The sequence below is a fragment of the Phaseolus vulgaris genome, chromosome 5 (genome assembly GCF_000499845.2).
Source record: "Phaseolus vulgaris cultivar G19833 chromosome 5, P. vulgaris v2.0, whole genome shotgun sequence".
Taxonomy (NCBI): Eukaryota; Viridiplantae; Streptophyta; class Magnoliopsida; order Fabales; family Fabaceae; genus Phaseolus; species Phaseolus vulgaris.
This window is the reverse complement of record NC_023755.2, coordinates 29,814,823-29,830,051: the sequence shown is the minus strand read 5'-3', so window position 1 is coordinate 29,830,051 and position 15,229 is coordinate 29,814,823. Positions and strand designations below refer to the sequence as shown.

General features: G+C 35.9%; 1 protein-coding gene and 1 long non-coding RNA gene across 2 annotated transcripts; both read right to left on the bottom strand.

The window, feature by feature from the left end:
• Positions 1-1,537: 1,537 nt before the first annotated feature.
• Positions 1,538-1,942, bottom strand: LOC137835398 (uncharacterized). Its single transcript, XR_011085084.1, has 2 exons — positions 1,806-1,942; positions 1,538-1,717 (listed from the first exon to the last, which is right to left on the bottom strand). It is a non-coding gene; the product is annotated as an uncharacterized lncRNA (long non-coding RNA).
• A 546-nt stretch (positions 1,943-2,488) lies between these two features.
• LOC137835397 (bifunctional riboflavin kinase/FMN phosphatase-like) lies at positions 2,489-8,255 on the bottom strand. The gene is made up of 10 exons (XM_068643881.1): positions 7,622-8,255; positions 7,013-7,202; positions 6,254-6,384; positions 5,631-5,700; positions 5,245-5,310; positions 4,282-4,433; positions 4,105-4,182; positions 3,474-3,607; positions 3,075-3,167; positions 2,489-2,852 (listed from the first exon to the last, which is right to left on the bottom strand). The coding sequence occupies exons 1-10, from the start codon at positions 7,713-7,715 to the stop codon at positions 2,763-2,765; spliced, it is 1,098 nt and encodes a 365-aa protein (XP_068499982.1). The 5' UTR covers positions 7,716-8,255; the 3' UTR covers positions 2,489-2,762.
• Positions 8,256-15,229: the final 6,974 nt, after the last annotated feature.

The following is a 15,229-nucleotide window of genomic DNA, read 5'->3' as shown; positions in this document are numbered from 1 at the left end:
CTACTTGAAATTGGGCTGGTAAGTGAAGAAGCTAAAGACGTTTCTCTTGCACATGGTCCCGAACAAAATGTAGGTCTAACTCAAAATGTTTGGAAAGTGAATGCATTATGGGATTTGCTGCAAGTTGAACAGTGCCCCTGTTATTAGAGTATAGTCGCGGTGTTGTCATGGTGAGGAGAAGTTTGTGCATGAGAGACTTGAGCCAGATGATGTCAGCAAGAGCTGCTGCAACACTTCTATATTCAGCCTAGGTGCTACTGCAGGAGACCACCTTTTGTTTCTTGGATGACTAGGAAATGAGATTGCGACCAACAAAGATGCAGTAACCGAAGGTGGATTTGTGGTCGTCCAAATCAGTGGCCCAGTCCGAATCGCTAAAACCAACAACGGAGTAGCTAGGATAGACACCTTTGGTCTTCTTCTTCGTCTCTTCAAGTGATATGACCCAACCAATCAGTCTCCCTAATCTTCATGCACCTTCAAGGAATCCTTGTTCCATTTCCTACACCAAGCTTCCGCCACTCCTCCAAAAACTCCAAGAAAAACAAATCGAAATGAAAGCACAACCTATCACTTATCACAAATATAGTGAGTTGTGGAAATACCATTTGACGTCTCCGATGTAGAGTTTTTTTTATGTATGTATTGTCAATCCTAAGAGTGAAAAAATAGTTTTTGGAGGAGTTTTTTTATGTATGTACTCTTCAAGTGATATGGCCCAACCAATCGCTCTCCCTAATCTTCATGAACCTTCACGGAATCCATAGCTCCATTAGAGTCATCCTTGTTCCATTTCCTACACCAAGCTTTCACCAATCTTCCAAAAAGTCCAAGAAAAACAAATCGAAATGAAGGCACAACCTATCACTTATCACAAATATAGTGAGTTGTGGAAATACCATTTGACGTCTCCAATGTAGAGTTTTTTTTATTTATGTACTGCGAATAAGTCCTTACAATTATAGTAAAAAAAAAAAAGGCTAAAAACACAGTTAATTTCATAAGACGTCGATGACCATCGTGTGTAAGAACTTATTCACAGTGTATTGTGTAAGTCTCGTATGATACAACAAGAACTTCTCGGATAAAACCGAGGATCTCAAAACTAGCAAGTAAACACTAAAATCCTAAGAGTCACTAGCGCAGAAATGCTAAACAAGGGCGGTTATTTTACATTTACAATGACGGCTATAGAGCCGCATTTGATCAGCACACATTCGTAAATCAAAGAGATATAAATGCGGCTATATAGTCGCATTTGTAAATACTATTTATAAGGGCAGCTATTTTTGGTAGCCGCATTTGTATATGCTTCTAAATCAGGCGACAGAGTTTAGGGATATAGCATTTACAAATGCGGCTATTACCATAGCCGCATTTGTAAATCATGCGCTGGATTTATAAATGCGGCTATGGTAAATAACCGCACTTGTAAATAGTCGTTTTTTTTAGTGCAATTTGTTTAGTGTTAATCCCATATAAATTAACATGTTCAATTATATATACCCAGCCAAACAAGTACATAAATTGAGATAAATTCAGAGAATCAAATATATATTGATCAAAATGTACATTACAAACACTAATCAAATTACATATAATCCCTACACTATTGATCAACTATCCTAGAGTTATAAAAATTTATGAAATATGTGGACCAAGAATGTCTCACATATGCTATGGCATCCGAAGTCATTGGTGCTTCATCCGTGAAGAACTGCATTTCAAAATATGGTTGACATAAATTAGTTTTAAGATACATATATGTTCAAGAATTATAAAAATAATTTAACATATCATGTTACCTCTTTCCAATCACTTTTAAGGCCTAGTCTTACAATGGTAATCATCCATTGCACAACGTAATAGCCACACTCATAGCTTCTAGGTTGTTTATTACACTATAATCCAACAAAAAGTAAAAGTTAGTATATTGATAAACAATGATAAGAGAGAGAAAAAAATTACAAACCTTTATTCTTATCCAATTCAAATTATTTGAATTGGATCGACCTTTTAGGATGTTATATCCACGCCATTAACTGGTTAATACAAAAAACCTCGTTAGTAGATGGTTAATTAGTAACATACAAAGTTAAGTTTATAGTGTACTTACGTATCAATGATATTCTTAAAATTTGTGGGTATCTTCTTGTGTAGGGAACAAAACCACATAGTAGTCTTATCAACCATTGATAAGACAAGTAACTGGCAATGATGTCTATATCATCTATGAAAAGAGTTAGTATATATTTAAAACATGAAATAGTAATAATTGATGATATATAATTAAACTTACTCATTAATATAAGAGCATAAATAGATTTGTTTTCCCTCTTTTTCCAAGGTGTTAGTGATGTATGCTTGGGTCTCATATGACCTTGGTCCAACAGGATTAGTATATGCAGGATCTAAGAATTCATACACATAACCGCATTCGTAAATCAAAGCGTTTGATTTACGAATGCGACTGTTATAAATAGTCTCATTTGTAAATGAACTTAATTTAAAAAATGTCACCGCATTTTTTTCGGAGTGCGTCTGTTCATAAAACCGCACTTAATAAGTACATCATTATTTTTTATTTTTTGAGAATACATTACTTATCAATTATTACTTGCATTTCCTAACGAAACAATTCGTAGATATCATATCTTACACAATTAATATCATTATGATAAACAAAAACTTCTTTGTTATTGTTATATTGTTATGGAAGCTGCAACAAGTTGCATAATTTTCCATCTCCAGGTGAAGCCTTTCTATAAACAAGTGAATGATGGCAAATCCAGTGAAGCTCTTGCAATAGACTTGTATTCTTCGAGTTTCTCCAAAGCATTTGACGTGAGTTCCTGTTCACGCACGCAAATATTTGACATAAAATGTAGTAGCACGGATAATAAATAGTAGAAAGAAAGAGAAGACTTTTGGAGTAAAAATATAATTTTGAAATGACCATCAAACCTTCTTCCCTTATAACACGAGTAATTTTGTTTTATGCATTTAAAGTCCTCGTCTGAGCTTTTACTTGCTAAATAGCGACGTAGTCATCAAAAGGTGTTATTATTTATTACCTTATTATCCCACGTTCTTATGTAGCCAACAAGAATGATTTGCATCTTCTGCTTCTGTTTCAGGTCACTGTTTGAATCAATAAGATAAACACGCTGCAAAATGAGCCCCAAGTATTCTCCATTAGTGACATTCGTCAATGTGGTCAAAAGGATATAATGCATAAGCATAATCGCATAATCTAAGAAAGGATTGCAGAAAAGAGTGTAGCTGTCAAAACTATGAGCTTCCATTCAAATATATAAAAATTATGATGTGTACTAAAATTATAAATGTGTAATGTGCTCTAACACTAAAACTCAAGAACTTTTGTCTAGACTCAACAACACAAGAGTACTAAATGGTGCATCAGAAGTTCCTGATGTGAAATGAAAAAATAAATTCTAGAGTTTTATACTCACTATTTTTTTATAGGCAACAACGGAGAAGTCCAAATTAATGCTAACCAGTATCTTCAAGTTCCTATCTGCATCGATCTTGACCCAACCAAAGTAGAGCCCAACAGCTTGATCAGGAAGAGCAAGTGTTGAACTGTCTGGATTAAGGAATTAAATTTATCAGATTTACAAAACCATGTTAAATCAAGTTAACAACTAAGAAGCTAAGGGCTAGTTTACTTTAAAAAAATTGTTTTCATTTTTAATTACAAAATTGTCACCTTGTTTTCAAATTATTTTCAAAGATTTATAAAGGAGACAGAGAAAAGAGAAACAAATAAAAACTTATTTTCAACAACATATTGAAAACAATATTGAAGTAAAAAGTAAAACAAAACAAAAAATGAAAACAGAAAATGTTCTCTCAAAGTAAACGGGCCTTAACACGGATGAGAATGAGTATGTCATCTGGTTTGAATGTACACATATTATTACAATCATACACAGTTTAAAGAGTATGTTCTTGGAAGATTACTAGTTAATCCAATGTCATGACTGCATCTAACTAGGAACATGGACGCTTAAGCTCAAGAGAGGCAAAGAGTTTGTGCTTATTATCAATTTTATAAAACGAGAAAGATGAAATTTCGCAAACCTGGAGCTTCCTCGAGACATCCAGTAACATACAAACCACTCAAATGAATTGGCTCAATAGTTAATGTGTCATCTAACCCTGCAAACATTAGTTTGAAAAATTACTCTTACAGAGGACACAGTATTTACAGCAACCAATCAACATACTAAGAAACAAAAATTAGTGCATTATCATTACAGTCATTAAAGGGCGGAAGACCCCATAGCTCAGGTTGAAACTCTAAAAGTGAATGAAGAACAACATTTGCTAGGCCGTTACAATCAGCTTCCCTTCGAGATGGGATAGCCACAATCTTCATTTTTGCAGCATTGGCTGCCTTGACACCAACCCTGTTGAAAGTGCATTGGAGAACATAAATTACATGTAGCAAACTTGAATATTACATAACAAAAATTCGCAAGGCAACACAGAAGGTGCGATCACAAACTTGGCAGGAGATGTGCGACATATCCTGCTGGTGAATCAAAGCAGTGAAAATTATATGCTCACATCCTGAGATGAATACCCAGTAGTTGAGATTAACTCTGATCAACATATACTGTTTTGAAATCAACCAAAACTGTCTGGGAGCATTATTTTGAAAATAGCTTACATAATTGAAGAAAAATTAATTTAGCAGTAGAACCAAGTACTCGATAGGTTATACATTATGAGAACTTTTTTAAATAACGCAGATTAAAATTAATAGGCAATGCTCCTCTAAGAACATTGATGTGATCTCAACAAACTAACAGACGAGTCTCGATAAGAGGGACTGAAAAAAAAATCAACTTCTTTTATAATGTCCATTTTAAAAGAGGTTAATCCAATTGCACCGTTTCTCATACACTTAACATATCACACATCTTGCACTCAACAGTCATCCACACATATCTGTGTAGATTTGGAAATGGCCAAAGGATTGGTTGATGGTCTACTTCAATTATGGGCTTCAACAATGGTGGTACATTGGCCTCTTCAACAATCACTGTGTTTTGGATTATGTTGGTAACTTTAGAAGTTACAAAGGAATCTGATCCCCGAAATACTAGACCATCCTTGGTCAGATTATAATTTGTTGTTAGTTGCAATCAAAAGCTTAAAAAAATCACAATAGAAAATGCAATCATACACAGTATGTAGAAATTCTGGGAGACTTACATGGAATCCTCAATCACAAGGCAATTAACTGCATCTACACCCATTTTCTTGGCAGCTTCTTCAAATCTGCAAAAGTTAGACTTTGATTACCGCCGTGATAAAATTAGAAGAGCATACTTACTGAGAAAACGAACTTCCCTACTAAACATAGGATGGAAAAAGTGAGAAAACGTTGGGTGGTCAGAGTTCTGTAGGAAAATTTTTGTAGTGAGATAATTGTCGTTGATTATTTACTTCTAGTTGTGATTACTACTGGTAAAACTTAGGATGGTGGATATTTATTTGCTACTGGAAAAGTGTTACAGTTCATTGCCAATAGATCCACTTCAACACAATATTAGATGCTGCATCCATGAGATGCCAAAGAGCTCCAAGTAGAATCTTACAAATATGGAGAAGGCTTCCCAGCTTTAACTTGGTCACTTCCTATAATTACAGAAAAGCTTTCTTTCCAACCTAAAAAAAATGTGATGAGCATCAAACAATATTTTAACAGGAAACTCTGTCAATAATAAGGAAAAGCAAAAGTGTTTTCTAATCAAAAAGAAAGTATAAAAGAAATGACAGAAACGCAGATAATTTCAGGAATCATTTCCAAAGCAGATACTTTAGCCGGGACTAACATCCAAGCATTCGGAATTCTAGGCTACTGATCCGATAAACTGAAAAGTCAACCTACTTCAAATTTTCCTGACATGTAAATTTGGTCAAATTTGGAGTTTTATTTCCATTAAAAAGATCAGTTAAGGAGGATTAGTCAAAACAAGTCAAGGAGGATGCTACTACTCTCGTACCATCTAGAGAAGAGAAACCGAGAAAGAAAATAATTATTAATGAATATGTTGGCTACACACATAAGTAATCTTATTTATAATGAAGAAAAAAAATATAATAATAAAAAACAAAATGAATACCTAATAATTGGAAATATTTGACAAGATTCTATCAAATTAGATTATATCTCTTTATTTAATGTATTCAAATCATATCTGCTTATTTAATGTATAACCTTTGTGATGAGAGATTTTGGCATCTATGTATTCTCGCAAGGAATTCGAGGCAAGAGCCATTGGAACTCCATTTTTCTGGAAATGTTTCATAAGGCGATTCGCACCAGGTAGTGCTTTGGCCTTTGCCCACCTGAACCAATTTATGATTTGAAAATAAGAACCCGTAAATGGGTAAGCAATTCTAATATGACAGTTTCCAACAGGTTTGATTTAAGTTATTAATAAAAAATAAACGCATTTCTTTGAAAACAAGTTTAGAATATATAATGAATCACATTTCTTACCAATTACTATTCACAAATTATATAACAATCTAACTATGCAGTGTTTACTGTTTCAAAAAAATTGATTCCTTGCCATACTTGATATCTTCATATCAGTCTGACCTCATAGCTTTGGGTTCCATTTATTATGATAGGAGAAAAGACATGAAGCAATGTGAGAATGTTATCCACTTAGTGTGTATTTGGCTTCTATTTTCAAAAATTGTTTTAGATTTCAAAATGCAGAAAGGTTAGCCAGTCAACTAATAAATGGTAGTGCAAGGCAAATAGTATAGACTCTAGAATCAAGAGAGATGTTGAAGAAGATAAAAACAGAAAAAGATGAGAAAACATCTCTTTCAGTTTTAAAAAACAATTCTTTTTTCAAAAGTTTCATACATTTTAGATGAAAATTTGATGGTTGAGTAGTTGTTATAGAAAATGGTTTTCCAAACAAAAAAGTGATGAAAGAATCAAGCAGGCCCTTATTGATACCTTTCCCTATACATAGGAGTGATTTCATTGATAAATTGATCGGGTGTCAACGGAAGTTCATATTCCATAACAATTATAGCTGCTGAGTCCTGTTGTGTCATCCCCAGCCTCTTCTTGTCTTCCTTCTCCCTGTCCAGTTCTTTTCCATACCTTGCCAAAAACTCATTCAAGACACCCCTTGAAGCCCTTTCTGCACACCAATCACCCATAAGAAACAAAATTTCACCAACAATAGATGAGGTGGGTCTGAGACTTAATTGTTCTTTTGATTCCATAAGTATCGTAATTATGTAATTTTAATCGCCAAGATTTCCTTAAATATTGGAATTGAGAAATTTTGCTCCATATTTCACCTCTTCTTAATATTTTAATAGATTTTGCTAAAATGACAGTGAATAGTATTGCCCAACCTAACTTAATTTCCCCGTTAGTTGATACATGACCGAAATCAATTACATATTTAACACAAGACTAGCAGAGGAACCAAAATTACACAACTGAAATATAAACCGCAAAATTAGAACTTGGGAACCAAAATCGCGCAATAACAGTCCTGAAAGACCAAAGGTGTAATTAAATTAAAGCTGGAGGAGAAAAACAGGAGAATACCAGAATCCAGAAGGGTGCCATCTAAGTCAAAAATGACACCCAAAACCTTGGCTCCTTCTTCATTGCAGCCTTGAAAGTCACAGCAGCAACTCATGTCAGAACCAAATTGATGGAAACAATGTGAGGTTGATAAATGGATGAGAGTGTCCTATAAATACTACAAAGAATACAAGATCTGTGTGTTTATGGAAATCCAATGTGAAAGGAATTCCATTCTATTCCACAGAGTAGTGTAGTTCACAATTTGTATGGTTCTGTTCTAAGAACAGACAAACAATGAAATAAAGCAAAAGAATCATTAACAATCGGAATCTGAATGGCAGAAAAGCTGTTTTAGAAATCATTCAAATTGCATTTGAATTGAAAGCACTGTTTGATAAGTGATATCATCACATTCACATTCTTCTCCCTAACGTCAACGCATGAATTCTCAGAGCTAGTTGATGGCATCTCCAGCATGAATCTAGGCATATTCCTTCTTCTCGTCTAAATGGAGAACGGAACCAAACATTCTTTTTCTTTGAATTTTTTTTGGAGATGCTAACATGGGAGGGTGGATTAAAAGTTAATAAAAATAAAATGTAATTCACAAATTATTTAATCACAAAAAATTCTTTATAATGAACAAAAATATAAGGAGAGTTTTTTATAAACATTTTATTTATATTAGATTTTTTGTTTTATTTTCTCTTTCAATTAAGATCAAAAGTGTTCTTACTCTACTTCACTTTTATTTACCTTAGGTAATAAGACTATTACAATGTTCCCTTAGTACATCTCCGAATAAAGTTAACTGGATAATATGGATTAGATTAGAGAACAAATTACATTTTTGTGGGTATCCCACTCAATCTAAGATGTTTCAATATTTACATTAAAGTTTAAGTTTTGTTTTTTATATGATATTCTTTTTAAAAATTTAATAAATAATTATTAAAATCATATATATAATTTTTTTTTGTTAGACTAGTATATCTATTTTATTTATTTAAAATTAAAATATAAAACTAAATAAAAAAAATTTAAATTGACCCAATATAATCTCTCCTAATATTAACATGCAACCCAAATCTTCTATATTGGAGTAATCTAAGTTAAATGGTTAGATATATATTTTAAAATATTAAATTTGTATTATATTGGATTGGTAGGTTGAATCTGAATAGGACCCAACCGATCCATGCTCTATCCAACCTAATTGGTGTTTGATGTAACTCGACCAATGTGCAGGCCTAATTTTATTTTTTTTAACTCCACGTTCTCTTTTTTTCAATATTTTATTTTTTTCTCTAACTTATAACTTTAATTTTTTTTATTTTAAATTAAACCTTTTAAAAATATCTTAAATTTAAAATCACATGAAAATAAATAATTATATATTAAAAATAATATACAAATTGAATATAAAATAATAAAAAATTATAATAGCAATTAAATTGATTTAAAAATAAATCAGCATGGTAAAAATGGTAGTGTATATATATTAATGGAGAAAGTGATCCCAATGTATATGTAAGATGGGAAGCTAAAGTATAACAAATTTTCAATGTGTATGAGATCCAAGAAGACCAAAAAGTTAGGTTAGCTTCCCTAGAGTTTTTAGACTATGTCATGCAATGGTGGCACAAAGTTGTAATGGACATTTGGCTAAACAAGAGGTCAATCATGATCTCTTGGGACGATTTAAAATTATGTACACGCGCAGTTTGTTTTTCCTCACTATATGAAGGAACTCTTGTTGAAACTCCAACGCCTTCAACAATGACCTAGAAGTGTAGATGAGTACTTTAAAGATCTTGAAACTACTTTAACTAAAATTGACATGCATGAAAGTGAGGAGTCTAAAATAGCTAGATTTGTAAATGGATTAAGGAGAGAAATCCAAGATGTGGTAGAACTTTATGAGTATTACTCATTGGAAAAATTGGTCAGCTAGCCATCAAGGTTGAATCTCAACTTTCAAAGAAAACTCATTTCAAAACCACTCATAATGATGACTTCTACAGATCATCTTGGAAAGACAAAAATCAAGCTTCTTCAAAAACTTTTCCTTCAAATTTTGTGAAAGATTCCACTTACAATCCTAGAAATTCTAACCCCTCCACTTCTACACCTAAGTCACCCACCAAAACCTCAAGTCAAAAATGTTTTAAGTGTCTAGGTTTTGGGCATATTGCATCCAATTGTCCTTCTAAGAGAAATATGATGGTCAAATGGGGGGTTGTCATGAGTGACCATAACTCTCAAAGGTCTAGATCTCATACCTCTTCAAGAAGCCAAAGTGAGGAAGAGTGTGAGCTACCATGTGAGGGAAACTTGTTAGTGATAAGGCGCATGCTTGGTCAAATTCAAAAACCTTTTGATGAAAGTCAAAGGGAAAACATTTTTCACACAAGGTGCCTTATCAAAAACAAATAGTGTTCCTTAATTGTGGATGGGGGTAGTTGCACAAATGTGGCAAGTACAAGAGTGCTGGAAAAGCTTGGGTTATCCACCATCTCTCATGCAAAGCCCGACAAGCTCTAATGGCTTAGTAAAGAGAGGGAAATCATGGTTAATAAACAAGTCCTCATAACTTTTGTTGTAGGAAAATATAAATATGAGGTTTTATGTGATGTTGTGTCAATGGAAGAACCACATATTCTTTTGGGAAGACCTTGACAATATGATAGACAAGTTCTACATGATGGCCTAACTAATCACATTTCTTTTAACTTCCAAGGGCACAAGATTATCTTAAAACCCCTCTGTCCCAAAGAAGTTCGTGAGGACCAAATAAAAATGAAAAACAAAAGAGAAAATGATAAAGAGAAAGAAAGAAAAGATAAACCGAGTCACAACATATCATCTTACACAACTAAATCAATCATGTTGGCTCGTGCCATGGTACAAACTGCACCTCCAAGGTGTTCTTCTTCCTTATCTTTTTCATTACCAAATAAATCTAATTACTTGACTTCTTGGACAAAAAAATTTTGGATGAACATCAAACACCTTCTAAGGGTTCCCACCTTTTGAGAGGATTTTTATCACCAAGCCCTTTCATCCCAAATATTCTTTCCAAACATGACTTGTAAGAAGAGCTTGCCCTTTTGAACTCCCCAAGCTCAAAGAACATAAGTTTGTTTCACCTCCCACACCCTGCCCTATCTTATATGTGAACAAACTAACTATGTTATCTGCAGAAGTTCTAAATTCGATGTTGAATTCTCTCAAACCTGGGGGCATGATACAAACCAAGTCAACAAGGAGATGACCAAGGATGCAAATTACCATTCACACTATGAGAAGTCATCTCCACTTTCAAGTGAAAACCTCATCAGAGAGAGAAATGGACAAAAACCACAGCCTCTAATGTTCTTTCTGTTAGTCTTCTTAAGAATAAAACAAGTTGTAAATAAATTGGGCTCACTTGAGGGATCCAAATAGCAAGATGGACTAGAATAGGTGACTTTAGCATAATAGGGGGTGTAGTTATCATTTTAGCTTATTTTTTACCTAGTTTTTAGAAGAAGTGGCCTAAGGTGTGGTTTTGACTTAGTCAAACCCTAAAGACAGTCCCCTCACACATTTACCATCCTACCCTTGCTTCTTGTTTTCCAAGGCACCATCTCCTATAAATAGGGTGCCTTCCTCCTTGTATTTACATGTTGAATTTAAATAAAAGTTACTCTACACAAATTGTGTGAGGTGTTTGTGAGGCTTGTTTCTTCTTAGCATTAGGTCTCATCTTGAGTGATTGAAAAGCTCTCAACTTGCGGCCATCTGACTTATCTTGGAGGAAGACCACACTCCAAGTGGCGTGACCAACTCTCTTCTATAACATAAGCTTTTCCTTCCTTCATCTCTTCCATTTTTCCATTACTCCATGTATCTTTGTGTTCTTATGTTCTTGTTTTTCCTCCATCGTCAATTCGGGTTTTATCATGTTTTAATGTTTCCTTCCATGTTCATTTAAATTCCGCTCATCATCATCAATCACCATATACTTGTATTTTTCCTTTGCCCTCTAGAAGTGAACTTTCACACTTACTTAACCACTTCGTTAAGTTTGTGTCCGGTGGGGATCTTCTTTGGGTTCTCACCATATAATTGATAAAATCTCAATCCTAAGTAAAGTGTCACATCTAAAATGCCTAAATCTAAAATCAACTCACATCACTTCATGAGAGATGGCACGAATTACTACTACGAGGTAATGCCATTCGGTTTAAAGAACGTTGGAGCTACCTCCTAGCAACTTGTGGAAAAAGTCTTCAAAGGACTGATCGGTCAGAATGTAGAGGTTTATGTGAACAACATAGTGGTGAAGTCGGACTCATGTGACTAGCACATCAAGGATCTGGAGGAAGTCTTCGAGGCGTTAAGGCGGACGAATATGAGGCTCAATCCAGATAAGTGTGCATTCAGCATGGAAGCCGGCAAGTTTCTGGGTTTCATGCTAACCCACCGGGAAATTGAAGCCAATCCGGAAAAATGTCGAGCAATAACCAAGATGCAAAGCCCTCGGAACGTGAAGGAGGTGCAACAGCTCATAGGGCGTCTTACCGCCCTCTCCAAATTTGTTCCTCGGTTGATCGAGTAAACACGGCCGATGGTACAACTGCTAAATAAAGCAGTCAAGTTCAGCTAGGATGACAAGTGTGAATAAATATTTCAACAACTAAAGGAATTCATATTATCACCGGTAGTAATTCAGAAACTGAGACCTAACCAGCCAATAATTGTCTACTTGTCGATCTCGAAGGAGGCAGTAAATGCGGTGCTCGTCCAAGAGGTGGAGAAGGAAGAACGACCTATATATTTTGTCAGTTGGACGCTCCATGCTGCCAAGACAAGATATCAAATGATAGAAAAGGTAGCACTCGCCCTAGTCCTGACGGCCAGGCGGATACGACTGTACTTCCAGAACCACACCATAACGGTAAGAACGGACTATCCAATTGTTAAGATTTTATCTAAGCCAGATCTTACAAGACGTATGATAGGGTGGTCGGTGGAGCTCTCGATGTTCGACATTGGCTATGAGCCGAGGGGTGCAATCAAATCCCAATGCTTAGCTAATTTTCCATCGAGCTAACTCCCCAGCAAGATCTTTCGACCGGGTGGACGATATACGTGGATGGTTCATTAAAAAAAAACGACATGTGGAGCGGGGGTCGTCCTTGCAGGACTGGGTGACCTTCTCTTGGAACAAGCACTCCAGTTCAGGTTCAAGGCCACCAACAATCAAGTCGAGTACGAGGCTAACCTAGCCGAATTGAACCTAGCATATGGCATGGGAACTCACGAGGTAACGTTCAAAAGCAACTCCTAGTTGGTGGTCGGTCAGATCAAGGAAGACTTTGAGGTGAAGGAACCTTTGTTGCAGAAGTATTATCATATGCTCTCCAACCTCATTGCTCGATTCAAAAAGGTAACGGTGGAACACATCCGCCGGGAAGATAACACGAAGGCCGACACGTTGTCTCGGCTCACTACAACAAAGAAAAAGAGCCACCATAGATATGTGGTGTAGATCTTCCTAAAACGACCCAGTCTGGGAGAGGTCGAGTGGCTGACTGTGACTGAGATCGAGACCTAGATGACTCCAATCATTCAGTACTGTGAGCTCGGCACCTGCAACACGGACACTGATACAACACTGACACGGATACAGAGATATGTAAAATCTCTAAAATGTTGGACACGGGGACACGGATCTATATATATATATATATATATATATATATATATATATATATATATATATAATTATGAATTATATAAATTGACAATAAAGATTTATGTGCACAAGTATGTTCTAGATTATTTTTTGGAGCAGAAAGAAGTTTTTCATGACTAGTTCACAAGGATTTGTTTCTTATTTTTATAATCACAATAACAATTGATACAATAAAGTTTGAATTTTGAGAAAATTAATGTATTTTTTCTTTTTAAAATTGTGTTAGAACCGTACTAGAATTGTCAGAAATCTAACAAATACTTTTTGAATTGGACACTTCACGGATACGTGTCCTACAGGTGTCATACGAGTATCGGACACCGAAACGCCATTTAAGAGGAGTGTCTGAGCCTGCAAGCCAGAGGAGGAAAAGATGATGATGAGGCAGCAGTGCGCGAGGTACACCATGATCGGTTAGGACCTCTACCAAAGAGGATACTCCAGGTAGCTACTAAAATGCATCACCAAAGAGCAGGCAGAGTATGTCATCCGAGAAATCCATGAATGAGCGTTTGGAAACCACTCGGGAAGGAGAACAATAACCGCCAAAGTACTCAGACTCGAATATTACTGGCCAACCGTCTAGAGCGACTGTGCAGACTATGTGAAGAAATGCACCAAATGCTTGGAGTTCAACCCTTTGTCCCATTTTAAGCCCGAAGCACTCCATAGTATGGTATCGCCATGGTCGTTCGCCATCTGGGGAATGGACATCATTAGTCCCTTCACCCCAGGCAAGGGGCAAACCAAATTCCTCTTGGTCAATGTAGATTACTTCACCAAATGGATCGAAGTCAAACCCCTCACATCTATCTCGGCCAAGAATGTCTAGAATTTCGAATAGAGAAGCATCGTGTGTCGATTCACAGTGCCACACACCATCATATCCTTTTACGAGAACCTCGGCATAAAATCAATAACAAGCTCGGTTGAGCACCTTCAAACCAACGGACAGGCTGAGGCGGCGAACAAAGTTATCCTTAACAAATTAAAGAAGTGAATCAGCACGACAAAGGAAAGGTGGACTGAAGAGTTGGTAGAAGTGTTATAGACATACCGTTGCACACCACAAACGTCAACTCAGAAAACACCCTATAGCCTAACCTACGGCATTGAAGCCATGATTCTGGTCGAGGTAGGCGAGCCTACCCTCATAAGACAACTCTTTGATTTATCCCTAAATCAAGAGTGTCTGTCGGTCAAACTCGACCTACTAAATGAGCTCTGACACAAGAGAAAAATCCGCGAAATCGCATGCAAACTCTGAGCAGCCAAGCGGTACAACACGAAAGTCCGACCGAGAAGCTTTCAGAAAAGAGACCTCGTTTGGAGGATGAGAAGCGAGGCAAGGACGAACGACGACAAGTTCTCATCCAACTAGGAAGGCCCCTTCTGGGTTTGAGAGGTAGCAACTGAGGGGGCATACTACCTAGAGTGGTTATTGGGGAAAATTGTACCGAGGACGTGGAATGTCACGCACCTCAAGTTTTATTATAGTTAAAGATCAATAAATTTATGCACTCTTTCCTCGCTCGACTGTTTTCTCTCTAAAGAGGGTTTTCTGTCGGAAATCTTTTAACTAGACAAATTTTCTTTAATCATGAGCATTAGTATATAAATTCATGCACTTTACAAGACTCAGTTTAGTCTAGGACATAACCTTAATCGGTATACCCTGTTGATACCTACAAGACTCGGTTCAGTCAAGGAAGTAGTCTTAACCGGTATACCCTGCCGATACCTTAAAGACTTGGTTCGGTCAAGGAAATAATCTTAGCTGGCCAAACCCTACCGATATCTTAAAGACTCAGTTCGGTTAAGGAAGTAGCCTTAACCAGCATACCATGTCGACACCATAAAATCTATTTAAACAACCACGCCTA